Source organism: Crinia signifera, chromosome 4, assembly GCF_055691185.1.
Source record: "Crinia signifera chromosome 4, ASM5569118v1, whole genome shotgun sequence".
Lineage (NCBI taxonomy): Eukaryota > Metazoa > Chordata > Amphibia > Anura > Myobatrachidae > Crinia > Crinia signifera.
Genome location: NC_139220.1, coordinates 95,449,404 through 95,469,254, shown reverse-complemented (window position 1 = coordinate 95,469,254; position 19,851 = coordinate 95,449,404). Strand labels below are relative to the sequence as shown.

Below are 19,851 nucleotides of genomic sequence, written 5' to 3'. Positions count from 1 at the left end.
TGGACGGCACAGACTCTGCCCGGCAACAAGGTCCCACTGCACAGCCATGCACTCACCTGACCCCGCCACATCTGCCCAAAGTCACCTGACCTTCTCCCAAGCCACTGCATCCTCCCCTGCTGTGTGCCGGTCACCTCATCTTCTCCCCCGCTGACGCGTCTGCCCATAGTATCTGCAATTCCTCTACTGCCCAGTGCTTTGTACTGGTACCCTCCTCTTCTGCCCCGCTGGCGCGTCTGCCTGGATTCTCTGCGCTTCCTCACTTGCCCGGTGTGGTGTACTGGCCACCTCATCTTATCCCCCGATAACGCATCTGCCCAGTCTCTGCGCTTTCTCCCCTGCCCGATGCTGTGTACAGGCCCCGGCTGCCCACCGTCGACTACAGGTAATGAGCTGCTGAAGTGGGCACCCCAACCAATAGAGGCTTCCAGCTCCCTGCCTGTCACTGTCCAATGCCGCAGGGCAATGCAGCAAGCCCCTGCGGCGTTGAATAGGGTGAGAGGGAGGGCTGGCAGCAAATGCTCCAGCCCTCCGGAAACCCTGCGAATGTGCAGCGACTCCTAATAGGATTCGCTGCGCATAGCGTAATTTAACATTGAATACTGGCCTTTGTGTTTCGACTTTGGTCCCATCCACAGTGAAAGAGAGAAAAAATAAAATAAATCGGAAATCAAAAATAATTCTGTTCTCAAGCATTTTGGATATGGAAGACTCAACATGTAAACATTTTCTTAATTCAACATGCACACAGCAACAGTGAAGGGTTAGTTTTACGGAGCCTTTCAGATGTCATTTTGGGGTTCAAATTAGCAAGAAATTTAAAAAGTACAAAACATTTTCCACGCATTAGAAAGATTCACACATCCTGCCCTGAAGAAAATGAAGGTTAGCATAATGGTTCAAATATAGTCAGCATTTACATTTAACGCCTGTACCTGTAGTCATGAACAATTTGCCTGGCCCGCTCCAGCTGGTCATTGGACAGAAGGATATTTCTTGGGTCAGTTACTGTAAAGAAATGTTTGGCTCTTCCAACAAATGTGCTCTGGTCCCAACGAGGTTCCTTGATGTTATTGGTTAAGGATAATTCACCTGACATCTTTTGAAGCTCTGTGAAAATAAATACAATGTTCATGAAAAAAAAAAAAAAAAATGGATTACAAAAAAAAAAAAAAAGGTATAAAATAAGGTTTTCTACCATTTTTCTTGACTTTTGACCTTGACTTTTTTTTAATAGCATTATGATAGAAAGAAAATGCAGTAGCTATGTTTCGGTGTTAATCTGGGTGAAGCGTCAGTTGCTGGTGGTGATTAGTGTCTTTGGAACAAATATGGTCTCTGCCATGTGCTTTTCAGTGGCATGATGAGTAAAGAATAATTCATAACGCCTCATACTCCTTTCGTATTTAGTTATGTTTCCACGATAACATTAAAAAAAGGGACAATTAAATTTGGTGTGAGGATGTGCCAACGGAAAAGCTTGGGAATGCCTGTAACAGTGGCATATTAAGACTACAACATTGCTTGAGGTCTCTCTCAAACCAACACAGGGTTGCACAGTAAAATGCGCAATGTTCAGCTAAGGCTGCGTCTACATATTGCTTATTGACAGTTCCCTTGTTTGCCAGGAAAGAACCTGCACATTTAAATCTATGGCTGCGTTTTAGCAGGATGCAGTTAAACAGGAGCTGCTTAGCAGGATGCTTATTTAAGAGGATATATACACACAAGCCTTGTGCATCCGGCTAAAATGCAATGTGTAGATGCAGCCTTAAGCTGGGTACACATATATACAATTGTCGGGCCGTTCTTCCGTTCTGGGTCGGACGGCCGTTCAATTGTATAGGTGTGTACGCGGTCCCGTACGAGCGATAAACTGCTACTCGGTCGGTTGAAGGTTCTTTGCTGTTTAATTTTCATCCGACAGGACGGCCCCATATCGTAACAAAAGTGCAGTGTGTACGCACGTTCGACCGATATGCTGGCCGTTCTTGCGACTATACTGCCAAAGCTGGAACGCCCATGTGGGCGTTCCATAGCTGCATGGTCTCTCCTACAGCACAAGAAGCGTTCACCTCTCCCTATAGCATTTCAATAGGGAGTATATATAAAATATATATGTATATCTGCTATGATCTGTTATCAGATACGGGTGGTAAGCGTCTAAATTTTACTCAGCCGGCAGGGTGACTATGGTCACTGCCTTGGTAAAACTAACGTGAAATGCGCGTCGGTAACGACGCTAAGTGTGTCCTCTGAAAAATGATATATACAACTGTTTTTGATGTGTAATATGTCCTAGAAATATTGTGCAAAGTATAGCAAAAACTTGATTTAGGCTATAGAAACAACAAGCTTATAATAATAGCAAATCACTAAGTAAAGGGACAGCGGGAATAACCGCTAAGCAGAGCGCGGATAACCACACAAGTGGCCGGCGCATACTGCAATACCTTTACTGCTAATAATTATTATTAGCATAACCACAATAGCACCCTGTCCATACTGCAATTTATGCAGGAATAGCGAGTAAGCAGACGGGAACAACCAGCAAATGAAACACTGACAACCACGTATCTGGTTGGTGCATACTACAGTCTATATATAAAACATTCTCACTAGTATCTACTATTTGTACATAACAGCTACGCATGTGGCCGATACACACTGAAATCTGTGCACAAAATATCTTCAATGTTACGAACCACATGCGTACAACCTTAGCAGCACTCTGCTCACACTACAGTTTATGCATGAATGGTGAGAGAGCAGAGGGGAATAACCGTCAAGTAGAGCACTGATAGCAACGTATGTAGCTGGTGCACACTACAATTGAAATACAAAACACCCCTACTACCACTAATTTCATGTACACAACTACAGTGGCATCCCTCTCATAATGCTGTATATGCAGGGACAGTGAGAGATTAGACAGGATCAACTAATAATTGGAGCGCTGACAGCCACGCATATAACAGGTGTACACTGCATCCTATGTCTAAAATATCCTCACGATTATCAACTATAAGTATAGAACCATAGTGATATCCTGCTCAAGTTGCTATTAAAATGTGTGCAATATCTGTGCACGGGTGAGAGGGATACAGACAGTTGTGCACCAGATACCTGACAGGGTTCCCCTACCGACAGTAGTGCTGCATACTGTATGTTCCCTAGAAGTATTAAGGAGGGTGATCTCAAATACATATGAATAGCATAGTGTGTATGTGCGAATATGACAAATGACTGTGCATTAAATACACAAAGAAGCCTTCAAAAATACAGATACTGTATATGCCCAATCACTTTTTTTTGTTTTTTGTTCGGCAATTCTATAAATTATCGTAGCTAAATGGTTGAAAACTCTGATCTAAAAATAATATCCTTAACCACAAGTGTACAATAACTTCTATAAGAATACACACTGATTGTGGAAGAAGGTGATAATTCTGCAGTTTTCTCCATATATATGCTTGTATAATATTTAATCATCATGTGACATATCTAACAAAGAATTAAAAAAAAGACACACATAGCCTGAAAATGTAATACTTATTTTAATAAAATACTACACAATATTTCACATATTAAAATTATTTTTAATTGAACATTAATAAAAACTAAAGTTTTAATTAATTCTATCTCTTCATACAGTGCGCCAACAAAGAGACAATATTCTCCTTTTCTTTTTTGCTGTATCATACCCATTGTCTTTGGCAGCACCCCCAAAACCAGCAACTGAAATTAATATAAAACAGTAATTGGGGATTCTTCTGGGCACAACTCCTACAGCACAAGAAGCATTCACCTCTCCCCATGTTTATGGGCATATGGACAGATACGGCAAACTGCTATCAAGATGCGGAAAGCGACTACCTAGTAGTCACTTTGCCGTATCTGTCCATAGTCACCCTGCCGGCTACTATAAAGATGCGGAAAGCGACTACCTGGTCACTTTGCGGTATCTGTCCATAGTCACACTGCCGGTTACTATAAAGATGCGGAAAGCGACTACCTAGTCACTTTGCCGTATCTGTCCATAGTCACACTGCCGGCTACTATAAAGATGCGGTAAGCGACTACCTAGTCACTTTGCCGTATCTGTCCCTAGTCACCCTGCCGGCTGACGCGTACCCCGTCTTTATAGTGATCTACCTATATATTTTGTTTAGGTTCTATAATCACGCCTCTTTGTTTTGGTATGCCCTTAACCCAGCCCATTATGATAATTAGGTTTATATACATCGTGTCAAAAGCCCAAATCGGGAGAGTGTGTACGGTGGTACAATCTTTTTCTTGCGACTGTTCTGATGGGAGTACATCGGACGTCGCAAGTAAAATTGTACAGGTGTGTACGTGCGTATCGGCTGTTGTTTGTGGATGGTCCGATGGGTCTACGGTCGGTCGAACGGTCACAAGAAAACAGGGATTGTATAGATGTGTACCCAGCTTTAGTATCATCCAAACATTACTCTGTATGGCATTGACCCTCAGAATAAAAGGTTTGAGGTTAGTGAAAGGCTAATGAGATAATTAGTCTGTTGCTTAATGATGTGTACTAAATGTCAGGATCCTTGTATAAATGTTCCCACATATATTATTTTGAGGTAAGAAACAGGGCACCTTTCACTTAAGTTCCCTTCATTGGGTACCATGTCCACAGAAATATCTAAATATATATTAAAATAAATTAATTTAGACTGCAATAAGATGGAGGTCTGGTTTTCCAAATTGTGATTGTTCTAATCAACCTACAGTAATCTCATAACCTGGCTTTCAAGCGGTACTGAATGGTTCTTGGCTGAATCCCATGTGTAACGAGAGGCTGAGGCCTAGCTAATTCTATTGTAGTAGAGTACAGCCAGCTGTGAGAACAAAACCCTCTCTGGTACTTGTGTATTATCACGGCACCCACGATGTTCATCTTAGTACATTGCATTCATCGCATGCGATGCGTTCTGATGCTTAATAGTACAAGCACCCTGATGGGCGATTTCAATGTTAAATGCACCCCCATTGTCAACGCCACCCCCACTATCAACGCCAACTCGAAGCGTGGTGAGCGCAGTGAGCCCGCGAGGGGCGGCGGTATGCATCCTCCGACCTTTTTATACCCCCACTATCCACGTCGGCGTGGAGTTGATTTTAGATAGTGTGGCAAGCGCAGCAAGCACAAAGCGTGGCGAGCCCCGCGAGGGGACGCAGATGACTTCACATGTATTCCGCGTCCGCTCGCCACGCATCAAGCTCATATTCTGCATCCGCTCGCCACACTTCGGGCTCGATGCGCTCGCCACACTATCTATAATAAACTCCATACCGACGTGGATAGTGGGGGCATAAAAAGGTCGGAGGACGCGAACCACCGTCGCTCGCCACGCTTCGGGTTGGCGTTCATAGTGGGGGTCGCATTGACAATGGGGGGGGGAGGGGCATTTAACATTGCATGCACCCATCAGGGTGCTTGTACAATTAAAAATCGCATGCGATCGCATGCCATTTGCTGGCTTGCGATGCAATATTTAATTGTACATTTTTCCATTTTGACACAAAAATCGTATGCCAACGCATACCTTATTTAGTGGTATGCGATGCGATGGGCGCCGTGATAAAACACAAGTAACCACTCTCTCACCTCTATTCAGTCCCACCCACCTGCATAATATGCCGGGGAAACTACCTACCTGATACATCTGCAATACCAAGACTACAGCTAGGCGCATGCTGGCTTCCCAAAGTCCATTGCACGCATACAGTAGTTCTATCCATACTTTAGTAAGTGAACTCAAAGGGTAGGCTTACTAAAGTTTAAAAAAAATAAAATGGAGTAGTAGTGATGTTGCCCACAGCAACCAGAATTTAGCTATCATTTCTCTATTACATTCTAGAAACTTCTAGAAAGGATCTAAATAGTTGCTATGGGCAACACCACCACTTTTCTGCTTTAGAAGCTTTAGTAAATCTACCCACAAGGCTTCATATATTTTAACAAAGGTCATAGTTCTCAAGTTTATTAATTACACAGAAATACAGTAATATGCTTCTTCAGCATGCTTGCCAAGTTTAACTTGCTTCCAGGTTTGTTTGCACGGCAGTGAGGAGGATTTAACCAGTCAAGTAGTTAAACTTTACATCAAATAGTTCAAGGTCCTCCTAGACTTTTACACCGTTGCATAATGTGGAATATGATAAAAACAGTTACCTTTCTTGCTGTAACTATAGAATCATCAGAGTAGTCACACCAGTGACAAAGTAGAATATCTATGAGGTACAGTACTAGTGTAAGTGGTAACGTTATGTCAAGACCATGCAAATCAATTACATAGTTTCGCCAAATAATGACATTCACATTAACTGGTTTTCTAAGCAATGAAAGCAAACGGTCAGTCCGCTGCTACAATTACCCTTACTTTCCAGGAGATTACTGGATGGAATACAGCTGACAAGACGAGTGATACTTACATAGGAATCAGCAAGATCTAATTGTACCATCCACGAGCAAGTAATTATTCACATGGGGAGGAGCTACCCGATCAATGCATGGACTCACAAAAGCAAATTTAACTTTTGAAAGCAGCCCTGATTTTAGGTTCTGTGTCATGTTTTTCTCAGTTTTTCAGAGTATGTACAGTAGGCCTGCTTTCATATACATTGTGTAGACATTAATAGCTCACATTGGGGTGTTATGTACTAAGCATTGCATCTGCCTCTTACATACATAACATGTTAATAATGTTGGTATGGACCTAGAAACGCACAAAGGTCAGCTCTCTCAAGAACCACTGGCCTTTGCCAGAGAAGCAAAGGGTCTAAGAACAAGTGCAGTGACACAGCAGACGCCGGAGGTGCTGGTAGGGTTCTGATTGGATACTTCTCACAGGGAATAAAATAGGCTTCTATTGGGTAACACTATCCAAAGATGGTGTTACCCACTGGGTCCAAGCTCCGGAATGTATCATATTCCAGAGCTTAGTACACATGGCAAATAAGGCCACAATCGAAAAATAAACTGGTAAGTTAACTCGCTCTTGATAAAAATTAACCCTAGTCTGTTAAAGTGTGCACGTACATCTGTTTAGGGCAGTCTAGATTGGCCACTCTTGGTACCAAATCCTGACAGGATGTTGGGTTCCCGACATCATCCTGATGGGCAAAGAGGTTCTTTTGTGCTATCAAATTAACAAAAACGATTTAGTTGATTAATAGCGCATGATCTCCTGTCTAAAGTGAAGCGAAATCAGGGGGTGATTGCCAATTGTTTTGTTTTAAATGTGCACATCGCGTCCAAACAGAATGATTTAGTTGTATAAAGCAGCTAAACCCAATTAACCTCTGCACAAGTTTCATCTGCCCCACCTGCAGTGCACATGGTTTTGTCCACTTGAGAAAGAATTTGCCTTTGCAAGTGAACCAGAATAAAAGGACCTTTGTCTCAATACTTTGTACAACACAAGATACTTGACTTAGCTGAAGAACCCAAAGATCTTCATCTTTTTGCATCTGATTGTCATCGCAGATGCAGCAAGTCACCAATCAGAAAGTTACTATAGACTCCGCACAGGAATTAGAGAAAAAGCTTACAGGCGTGTCATCGTAGCATTTGATATCACTCGCAGATGTTGCACATGACATTGATCAGTGTAATCTAGCAAAGACTTGTGTTTCTGTTTCATACAAATAAAACAACTACATCTTGAGTGCGAAATATGCTTGGTCAAGTTTACGAGACCCATTCCATTCATGCCTATTTAAATGTAAAATTATATTTAATCACCTAAAAGAAATTCAGTACTTCAAAAAGGTCACCGGCAAAATCTTTGTACGGCACATTGGCTTTAAATACTTCTCTTGACTTTTTAAATTGATTAAAAAAGCCTAGAAATCTAACAAAACTATTCAATATATTTTTCCTTTGGCTTTTGTGTTACACAAGATATCATTGGGGCCCATTTATCAATGATTGCATTTGCAATGCAACATGGGTGCGATATTAGCGCCCAGGATCGAGTTGCAGAATGTGATAATGTCGGGTGTATGTATCACCTGGCACAGGCATGGAAAGGTTTCCCGCGAAGCACTGAGTGTGGTGTTGGGACCGCTCGGCATGCAAGCTGCCAGAACTACATCCTGCCCATAGGCTACAACGAGATACCGCAATGAGCGATCCCTCCTTCTTTCCCAGCAGGGACACATACTTGCAGCTACCAGGTGTTTTTACTGACATAGCCGCAAATATAGATTTGGTGGGTCAATTAAAAACGTATAAGGGGAGATGCACCATACTATGAAGACAAAAGTGACCTGTTTGGTCCTGTTTGGTACTTTTTTTAATGGCACCCATTACTTAAGCATAATTTAGCAAAAGGCAAAAAGTTCCAGTGGAAAAGACTTTGAGCTTAAATTTTTCCTGCCATGCCAATAAGAACTTTACTGTATTTGTTAAGCTGTATACACGGTACACTTATCGCTGGCAATATGGTCGCTGAGCGACCATATTGCTAGCGATTGGAGTGTGCACCGGCCATAAATCGCCGGGTGCACTCTCGCGTTTTTACCCCCCTAATTGGTAGCTGGTCAGAGGAGCATGCTCCTCCGACCAGCGACTTCCCCTGCCTCTTCTCCTGGCAGTGTGTCCTTTTCATCAGCGACCATCTCTGGTCAAAGATGAAAACGGGGCACTGAGCAATATGATGGCTGAGCAATATATTGCCCCGTGTGTACGCACCCTTAGTCTATATATTGCAGAGTTTATAGTCTATGATTACAGCTGGGTTGACCACCAATTCATTTTTTGTTTTTTTAGGAGTCAAACTGGGAACACTGAAGGTCTGTAACCACTGTTCGATATTTGGGATCAGCAATATATTTAACGATAACTGCGATGCCACGAAATCAAACAATGCACAGGTTAACACTGAATGATATCATTCAGTGCCATTACTGGGACCCCCCCCCATCGACCATGCAGTCACTGATGATATTGTCAGATTGTACTGCATGTTCAGACGATCTGGTTTATCGTTATCGATAGCGTTCATGCAGATCGGACAGTGTGTATCCAGATTTACAGCCAAATACCACTAATAACATGTTACAGTCAAACACAGAATGCGGTGGATACTTCGTGAAGCAGTGCTCTATTTGAACCCTCAGAAATAGCACATGTACAACACACAAGCTCCTGAACATGCCAGCTATGCATAACAGACAGCATCTGCTACTTGTAAGGTGCAACAGTTCAGACCACATAGTTGTTTAGCAACATGAGCCCAAATACAGGTGACCAGCACAGTCAGGGGTAGAGGAAAGCAGATGTGGAGTAATGACAAGTGTTTCGATCAATCAGCTTAACATTCAAGATGTGTATCTGTACATATGTCACTGGCTAGGCCATATTTCCTCTGCTCTAGCAGTGACATAGTGCACTGTGGAAAGCTGTGTCAGCTATACCCAAGGCTGAAGAGCAAGCAAAGCTCAGTTGCTCTAAACCAAGCATTAAACAAGAAACTGACACATCTGCTTCCACCTTGTCACGCTGACTGGGGTTTTTTAAACTGAACTGCATCCTTCAAAGTGACATAGATGTGTAAAGTGAAGACTATCCTGGTGAATTCCAGCTGTGACCTCACACAACAATCAGGTGGGACATGTGCTGACACAGGAGGGGTGTGTAATTGCAGCATTGACACTGATCTAACTGCTGAAGTTTCTGATTACTATGGAAATCACAAAGAATGCAATCACAGAACTATAGATCCTATGTATTTACACATCTGTCTTCCTAATATACTTCGTGCTGAGCTATGGAGAATTCCATGATTGAAGATGTCTCGCATGGTCACCCATCCATGCACCTCTATGGCAGGGTCATTACAGGCAGTGACAGAGAACTTTCACACAAAAAATATATATGCTGTAAAAATGAGTCCAGACAATTTATGGCAACCAGTATTATTTACAGTACCACAATCTGGCCATTCAAGGATAGGACATTGCCCCAATACATTTCAGATATATAGGGGCCATTAGATTACAAAATCAATTTTTGCAAGATTCTGCAGGTCATTATCCTAGTAACTATAAAATCGGAGGAATCAATAAATCAGACGGTTACTGACAGGAAATCAAAGTAAAATTAGCTGCAAACATAAAACTATTTTCTAATTAAAAAGAAACAAGAGGCCAATGCCCAAAAATACATGTTTTACTGTAAAAAGTACACAGTGGGGGGAATTTACTAAGATGTGTTTTCTACTTGACATGTGATGTTGCTATGGGCAACCAATCAGAATCTACATCTTATTTATTTAACACCCTCTAGAAGATAGTAGACAGGATCTGATTGGTTGCCCATAGCAACATCACATGTGACGTAGAATACACATCTTAGTAAATATCCCCCAGTGAGTTCAAAGACTGTCAATGAGCTTTCACAGACCTTTCCCCCACAGTATAGCTATGGGGAACAGACAAGAATGTATTAAACTTCACAACACTACTTAAACTGTCAAAGGAATATGAGGTTTACAGTATTTTTGATGATACTAAAATCAGAATTTCATAAAAAAGGAAAAGACCAGTCATATTACATCTCTTCTAGAAGTCATCAGTTATTACAATAATATATATATATATATTTACAGTTTCTTATATAGCGCATACATATTCCACAGCGCAAATATTTAACCACTCACATCAATCCCTGCCCCAGTGGAGCTTACAATGTATATTCCCTACAACATGTACACGCACACACAGACATTCTAGGGTTAATATTGGTGGGAGCCAATTAGCCTACCAGTATATTTTTGGATTATGGGAGGAAACCGGGGTACCCGGAGGAAACTCACGCAAGTACGGGGAGAAGATACAAACTCCGCACAGTTAGAGCCATGGTGGGAATGGAACCCATGACCTCAGTGCTGTGAGGCAGTAATGCACACCATTACACCACCTTACATACATACATTTTTGTATTTTATTTATTTATTTATTTATTATGTGTCATTAGCTACCAAGGCCCATACACACTGGGCAACTTGGAGCTGAAAATCGCTCAAAACACCTAGTTTGAGCGGCTTTCAGCTCAAAGCTGCCCTGTGTGTATGACTATGCCCCAGCGATGAGCGCTGCTGCATGCTCCCGCATCATCGGCTGAAGCCATCTGTGCTGAAGCCTGGATATCACTAAAACCTGCACTGTTGCTGTGCATTGAGGACCGTGGTTTGGAATGCCTGACATAGTGGTTGAGGCTGACAAGCTGATGCAACAACACATGGAGATTATGCTACACTCTGCTCATTTGAGAAGTTTTGCAGCATTGTAGAGCACAGATCTCATTCATTCCTTACAGATGTAATACTACAGTATACAGTAAGACAGCATGCATTAAAAGCAACCTACACTAGTGACATGGTCATAGCACGGATATGTATCAGTGACAGAATATTACAGTGCTAATAGTGATTAAATTAGTGATAAGCCATATACAGTATGCTATAGAGTTTTGTACTGGATGCTAAAATAGTCAACGTGGCTACTTAAAAAATACATAGTCTCTTGGAAGAGGAGAGAGAGAGAAAACACAAAGCTTCACCCCACCTGCAGGCATAGTGGCTTCCCAGAGCACCATCACAGCATGCACCCCATGCCTCGCACTCCCACACGAACCTCTCTGCCTGGTGCCCGGGAGATGACCCCCATATGATACCTACTGGTTGCCCTGTACGGGGACAGCTGCGGCATCATGCATGTACTGTACCTGATCACTTCTATGGCACTGCAGGGCAGAGATGCTATGTGAAGCATATGACAGCTAGTGAATGTACTGCATGTTGTGCATTATGCTGCAGATGCCGCTGTCATAGAAATGGCCGCCTCCGATAAGGCTACATATAAATACACTTACGGCGGTGGCTGTGCAATGGGACCTGCACCAAATGCTCAGTGAATCGCGGCTTCTCCTCCTCTCTGCTGCTGCGCTCAGTGCTGCCAGCCCCTCTCTGCGGCGGCAGCGGCTCAGTTACGGCTCACATGCCACGCTGATGTCATCCGGGTACGGCGGCTCGGACGAGTCCAACTTGCTCAAGCAGATGCTTTGCCTCCACCGCCAGAGTGACTGAGCTGCAGGCGCGCCGGGGTCTGTCAGTCACCGCTGCTCCGCGTTCGTCGCACACTGGCAGCCACATATCGGCCGGTGCACTGCCATACATGGGAGAAGCTGAAAAAAAGAGCGGATATATGAATACGTTATGGGTTCAGTGATTCGGTGTTGATCGTTGGTGTGCAAATTTGCAATTCGTTTGATTATTGAATAACCGTACATGTGTATGGATTGCAGTCAGGGCCGGTGCAAGCCTCCCCCCCCACCCCAGGCAAATCCTCCGCCCAATGCACCCCCCGCGCACGCTCCGGGGGGTGTTGCGGGCGATACTGCGGTGGACGCCCGGGCGCGGAGGGGGGGGGGGTATGGGTACGGACGGGACTGTTTTGCGGGAGATACCACAGCGGGAACCCGCGCTCCGGGGGGGGGGAAGGTGGTGTGCGGGCGGATACTCCTGGCTGTACCCTATACCGTGTCCAGGGGGGGAGGAGGGCAGCGTTGATTGATGGGCGGGAAGGGGGGGGGGGGAAGCCTGTCTTACCTGCTCCTCGCTCCCAGCTTTCAATGGTACCTCTCCTCGGCGGCTCATTACCGCCTTCCAGTGGCCGGCGCCCTAGGCAAATGCCTAGACCTGCCTAGTGGTGGCGCCGGCCCTTATTGCAGTTTGCGTAAGATTTTAGCAATTAACTCGCACATTTGCAAGCGGATTTTCACTCTGAGCAGTGGCTAACTACTTACAGCAGTGGTTCCCAAACTTTTTTGGGTACTTGTTTCCTAGCACGGCGCCAGCGATAAAAATTGTATCCATCGGGACCCCCCGAATCGCGTTGATCGCATTGCATGCAACCAAATCGCATGCGATGTGATCGACGCAATTTTTACATTGGAATCAATGTAAAGTGGTCCCTGAGACCCGATTTTACATTGGTCTCAATGTTAAATGGCCCCCAGACCCCAATTTTTATTGTTTCCCAACCCTGATGGGTCAAATGCCCCCATTGTTAACGCCACCCCATGGTCAACGCCAACCCGAAGCGTGGCGAACAGTACGCGTCCTCCGACCTTTTCATACCCCCACTATCCACGTCGGAGTGGAGTTGATTTTATATAGTGTGTCGAGCCACCGAGCCCGTGGCAAGGAGACGCGCATTACTTCACAGGTATTACGTGTCCCCTCGCGGGGCTCGCTGCGCTTGCCACGCTTCGGGCTCGCTGCGCTCACCACACTATATACAATCAACTCCACGCCGACATGGATGGTGGGGGTATGAAAGGTCGGAGGATGCGTACCGCCACCGCTCACCACGCTTCGGGTTGCCATTCATCGTGGGGTGGCGTTAACAACGGGGGGGGGAAGGCATTTGTCATGTAAAATACCCATAAGGGTGGGTATACAATGAAAAATCGGGTCCATTGGCCCATTTACCATTGTTCCCTATGTAAAATTGCGTCCATCGCAAGGCATCACTTAAGGCATGCGATGGACGCGATTTTTTAATTGTCGGGGAAAAGGCTAAAAATAGCCCTAAAATTGCGTCGGTCGCGTCCATCACCATGACGGGCGCCGTGCTAGGAAACAAGTACCCTTTGTTGAATCACGGCACCCTAGAGTATTACAATATTTTTTCATGGCACCCTTAGGCCAAAAGTTAGATCCCTAGACCTTCAGATAAAAATATATACGGTAATTAAATAAGTTGCACTTATATGTCATCCTAATGCTGGGTACACACCAAAACGATTTGGATTGGATGCAAATCGTGCAATCCAATTTGCATACGATTTGCATACAATCTGATCCCATCTGTATTCAGATGAATGGATCTTATACAGATCCTACCTGCAGCAGGTAGGATCAGAATCAGCTCCAACCAAACGATTTTGACCCTATCTGCATCCAATTTGCATCCAATCAGTCTGAATTGGATCCAGATCGATGGGATTGTGCCCAAATCATTTTGGTGTGTACCCAGCATTAGGTCCAGTTATGTGGTGAGGAACATGATTCACTTCTGTTTATCCACATATTTTATAATTGGAAGCCACAAGCACTGATTTTCCTTATTACATTGACCATATATAATTTGAATTTGTCCTGGACCACCAAGCCAGGGCACCCCTGCAAGTGCTCTGAGGCACCCCTTGGAGCCTAGGCGCACAGTTTGGGAACTACTGACTTACAGCCATCTAAAAGTTTGCAAATGAATGATCGGTATACGAACATTAGGTCGGCCCAAGAAAGGGCGACACTCCTTAAATCGACAGGCAAAAGGTCAACAGGGACTGAAGGTCAACCGATGGAAGGTCGACAATGCAGAAGATTTTTTTCCTCACTGTGGTTCCTGCACAGGCGGTATTTCCAGTGCCAGATTAAGGTCTAAATGGGCCTGGAGTTGAAAATGATCAAGGGCCTATTATGCACAATAATAGTGGTTGTGGCCAGCCCCTAATAACATGTGGTGGCCTGGTTGGGTGGTCTGCTCATGGGTGTGTCTCTATTTGTGTAAATACTTTCAATTCAACTAATATATATATATATATATATATATATATATATATATAGATTTTGAGATTCCGCACTCCCAGCCAGCATTGAAAAATAATATGGGGTGCTCCTTTAAGGTAACACAGATGTGTCCCAAATGTAGAGCAGGGTAGGATATGTTAAATCCAATAAGGGCACTCACCAGCGTCTCATCATGAAGAATTTATTGGTACATTACCAGTCAAAGAAAAGGGTGTAGGTCTACGTTTCGACCACCAGGTGGCCTTTCTCAAGACACACAGCAATTGACGTCTTCACAGCACAAAGGTCAGGGCCTGGCATAGCAAGGAGGGAAAATAGAATATACTTACCTTCCAGCGGCAGCTGCACCATTTGGGCCTCAGTGCCGACCATGCATCGCCAGCACTGAGAGAATCGGATTATATATATGCACACTCCCTCCAAATCTGGGTTACCTCTTTAGGGGTGAGTCCATTCTATACGATCGCAGAAAAGTAGGCGGCACACATAAGGCTCCAAATTTGTTAAGAAAAGTGCTGGTGCAGTTTAATGTGTGTGTGTGTGTGTATATATATGTGTATATATATATATATATATATATATATATATATATATAATATAGATCTAAAAAACACAGAGAACAAAGGGGCGCTCCATGGTGCATGTAAAAGACACACTCCAAAACAGATAAAAGCAGTTGCTCGTACCAATAAAAGAACTGCCGTGGGCTGGTTACCACAAGATGTTATTATAAATACACGGGGCACACCGCTCCGATGAGATGTCCACAACCACCGATGGAAGGAAAGCCGCACACGCTGGATTGCGCTGCCGGGACTCCAAACCACACGTCGGGGGAACACACGCCAGGCGGGACACCGGGTAAGACAAGGCACGGGTATCACAGGCCACGCCCTAACGCGTTTTCTCAGAGACTTCATCAGTTATATATATTTGTTATATATATATATATATATAACAAATCAAATTTTGACACTCACAGGATGCAGGGAGATATATTGCCGGGTGCCCTCCAAAGGTGCACCCGCAGTTCACCGATGTCCTAAGAAACTTGCGGGATGAGGCGGCACTCCAGTCATAAGAAAAATACTGAAAGCCAAAACTTGGTAGACAACATTTCAGCACCTTTTATGTGGTCACTTAATTTACCACACCATATACCCCTTATACAAATCATGCAACACAATAGTAATCCCCTATACTGTACTTGCCTCTTTATATATGCTATATTGTTTAACCGCTATATATTTTCGGAACCAAGTGTCTGATTTACTTGAAACCAGTATCATATTGAAGAACTTTTAAGTGGGCTTTGAATGATTTTGGTTCCAGAGAAATCTGCCCTCAAAGAACATGAACAGCCATGAAATTAAATTTCAGAAAAAAAAAATCGGTTTAATCGCAATATCTCTGGAACCAATTAACCCATATGAACCAGCCTGGTATTAGATTGAAGACCCAGCGATTTGGGTTTGAGTGAAATCAACCTCCAGCTTCTGTGATGCCAGGGGGGAACTGGCAGCCATCGGAACTGGGTGGGGGTCGGAATTAGCGGGTCCCATGTTATCCTATGGGGAAAACATTCCAGATTTGCCCGGTGGTATCCCAGGTTCCCGGGGGGCTAGCGGGGCTGGGCACGTTGGAAAGCCCCAGTCCTCATCTACAAAATGGGCCTATTTGGAGAGTGGGCCTGGAGCTGTAGCTCCATCAGGCCCTTTGTTAATCCGGCCCTGGGTATTTCATGTTAGGGCATGGAGGGAGAACAAAATAGTGTGCCGAGCGTAGTGCCCGAAGTATTGCGAGCGCAGCGGGCGATGCGAGGGGCTGGCGTACACTTAGTGTCCAGAACTAGACGGCTAAAAAAATAAACAAAAAATATGCATCGGCCTTCTGCTTTGTTGACCTTCCACCGGTCGCCCTAAGGACACTGTCGACCTTCAGTCCCTGTTGACCTTCTGCCTGTCAACCTTCCGGTGTCAACCTAAAAAGTTTTCACCTTTCTTGAGTCGACCTAACTATCCATACCCGTGCTGACTGATAATTCTGTTAAATTGTCTTAAAAATGACAAACCCAACATGCTGGAAATCCCGTTTTGCCAATTCCAATCCAAAAATTTATTTATTTACAGTTTCTTATATAGCGCGGCATATTCTGTTGCGCTTTAAAATGCTCGGAATTGGTGATTTTTGCATGTTGACAATCAGCCAACAATTGCCGATCATCGTAGTGTGTCAATGAGGGACTCAGGGGTAGATGTATTATAGCATTCTCCTATAGTACTTCCTGCTTTGTCTCATTACCAAGGCACAGTAAGAAGCTACACAATCCAGATGTATTAACTTGTCTGTCAATGTGGGGAAGTTAACAGCGTATCAGAGATCTTGCTGTTCGGTCAAGATCTCACATGCTGGCACAGCTGGCACCCACCACAGCCAGAGACAGCACTGTCCCTACTGTAGAGGGGATACGGTCATATTTTCTACAGCATTTAGGTCTACAAGCATTAGGTCTACACCACTAGGTCGACCTGCATTTAGGTAGACATGCATTTAGGTCGACATGACTTAGGTCGACAGGGTCATTAGGTCGACAGGGTCATTAGGTTGACTTTTATAAGGTTGTCAGTGTCATTAGGTCGACATGGGGAAGGTCGACAGGCAAAAGGTCGACATGGGGTCATTTCACTGTTTTATGAGTCGACATGTGCCGACAGGCGGTATTTCATGCCCTACCATCCACTAGGGCGTGGTGGGAGAATAAAATAGTGTGCCCGAAGCATGGCGAGCACAGCGAGCCATGCGCGGGGACACGATGCTATGTTGACTGTGTCGGCCCTTGAAAAAATGAAAAAAAAAATTGAAAAAAACCCCATGTCAACCCCATGTCTACAAGCATTAGGTCTACACCACTAGGTCGACCTGCATTTAGGTAGACATGCATTTAGGTCGACATGACTGAAGGTCGACATGACTTAGGTCGACAGGGTCATTAGGTCGACAGGGTCATTAGGTTGACTTTTATAAGGTTGTCAGGGTCATTAGGTCGACATGTGGAAGTTCGACAGGCAAAAGGTCGACATGGGGTCATTTCACTGTTTTATGAGTCGACATGTGCCGACAGGCGGTATTTCATGCCCTACCATCCACTAGGGCGTGGTGGGAGAATAAAATAGTGTGCCCGAAGCATGGTGAGCACAGCGAGCCATGCGCGGGGACACGATGCTATGTTGACTGTGTCGGCCCTTGAAAAAATGAAAAAAAAATTGAAAAAAACCCCATGTCAACTTTTTCACCTAATGACCATGTCGACCTAATGACCCTGTCGACCTAAACCATGTCGACCTTCAGTCAGGTCGACCTAAATGCAAGTCGACCTAATGGTGTAGAACTTATGCTTGTAGACCTAAATGCAGTCTGAAGAACGATCCCATTCCCTGTAGAGATAGGGCAAAGACACCTGCAGCTGTCAAAATGAATAGCTACAGGTGTTGTAGCATGTCTGCAACATACCTTCATACAGTATGTCTCAATACAACCTCCAGCCCCTATATACTGTACGCATTCTTGCCTACCTCTGGGAGAGGGTAGCCAGCTCAGTGAGGCAGGGGGCGTGGCCGCCGTTGGGAGTGAAAATGGGTGGGGGCCGGGCCACAGGAGGGGCGACTTGCTTGGAAGCATGGCCAGAGCGATCGCAGTATTTAGGCTACGACCCCTGCCTTGCAATGCTCTTATTTCAGACATTGCACTGCAATGGGTGGGGCTACAGTGACGCGGTTCGTTTCATATGACCCACAGAGTTGGATGTGTGATATCCTCCTAGAAGATGTGGTCAAAGCGGGCACGTGGAAAGAGTATGCCGCAGTGAGGAGGCGTTAAACGCACAACCCCCGAGGATGGAGACCGATTCTCGGGGGCACCAATAACTCAAGGTCCCTCGTCCGAAGAGTGGTGTCATCAATATATCGGACATTGCCCCATTATACCTATCACGATTGGTGGGAAAGAAGTATTGGCGTTACTTGATACAGGATCTCCTGTCACCACCATACAACGAGGATTCTTCCCAGCCTGGCTGCGACTGCTGGCCAGTAATGGACAGGATATCGTATGCATCGGCTATTGTGAACTGACAATACAAGTTGGGGAAGCTGCTATGCCCACCCAAGGGTGTTTAATAACATCGGTTGAAGACCCACTGGTACCTGCAATTATTGTGGGCATGAATATTCTACAGAATTGTCCAGAGGAGGTCATCACGGCGTTAAAGTACGAAATTCCGAAAACACCACCTTTGGTACAGAGAGCCTTGCAAAAGACTATTAAAATAATCCAAGGTCAGCAGCGGTTTGTGAACCCGAATGGACAGGCCTACAAAATTAAAATTACAGACCGAAAGCCCATTGAAATACAACCAAATTCGGAGGTCATTATCTGGGGAAAAACAAAAGGCGGTGTACAAGGAAAGCCCTATGATGCACTGGTTGAACCCTATGCTAATATATTGAGGCAAGATGTTCTCATCGCATGAACATTAGTGACTGTAAGAGACGGGCGAGTGCCCGTTCGGGTAATGAACCCACATAACTACCCTATCACGTTGTACCGGAATCAAGCTATAGCTGTGTTGCTATGGACCCCGGGTACACATGTACTGGCGATTGGATGGTAGAGCGACAAAGTTGTACAGTGATGACCGAGGAGCTGACCGATGATCGCGGAACGGAATGGTGGCAGGAGATTAAGATTGGGGAGGATTCCACGCCGGAGGAATTGAAGCAGGGAGTGCTCAGGGTCGTGCAGCAGAATGAGAAGACCTTCAGCCATAGTCCTCTGGATATTGGAAAGGTGTCCCAATTACAGCACAAGATCTTCACTGGGGATGCACGCCCAGTTAAACAGAGGTACAGACCGCTGGCACCTAGTTTATACCAGCCGGTTAGAGGAATGCTGGAAGAAATGGAAAGTACCGGCGTCATTAGAAAGAGCTATAGCCCATGGGCCTCCCCTATCGTTTTGGTGAAGAAGAAGGACGGTACTCTCAGGTTCTGCGTGGATTACCGGAAGTTAAATCAGCTCACGCATCGGAACGCATATCCTCTGCCTAGAATTGAGGAGTCTCTCACCGCCTTGAAACAAGCCACCTATTTCTCAACATTAGATTTGACAAGCGGATACTGGCAAATACAAGTTGATCCAGCTGACCAGGAAAAAAACGCTTTCA

At 44.7% G+C, this 19,851-nt stretch overlaps 1 protein-coding gene across 2 annotated transcripts in view; it reads right to left on the bottom strand.

The window, feature by feature from the left end:
* SFXN1 (sideroflexin 1) overlaps positions 1-12,201 on the bottom strand; it is a 44,979-nt gene extending 32,778 nt beyond the window's left edge. The window contains exons 1-2 of one of the 2 annotated variants that reach the window (XM_083182002.1): positions 11,909-12,201; positions 936-1,110 (exon numbers count right to left, since the gene is read on the bottom strand). In XM_083182002.1, coding sequence (XP_083038128.1) covers positions 936-1,099 — 164 coding nt within the window. In that variant the 5' untranslated portion in view covers positions 1,100-1,110; positions 11,909-12,201. The other variant, XM_083182003.1, reaches the window with a different exon arrangement.
* Between the last annotated feature and the right edge of the window lie 7,650 nt (positions 12,202-19,851).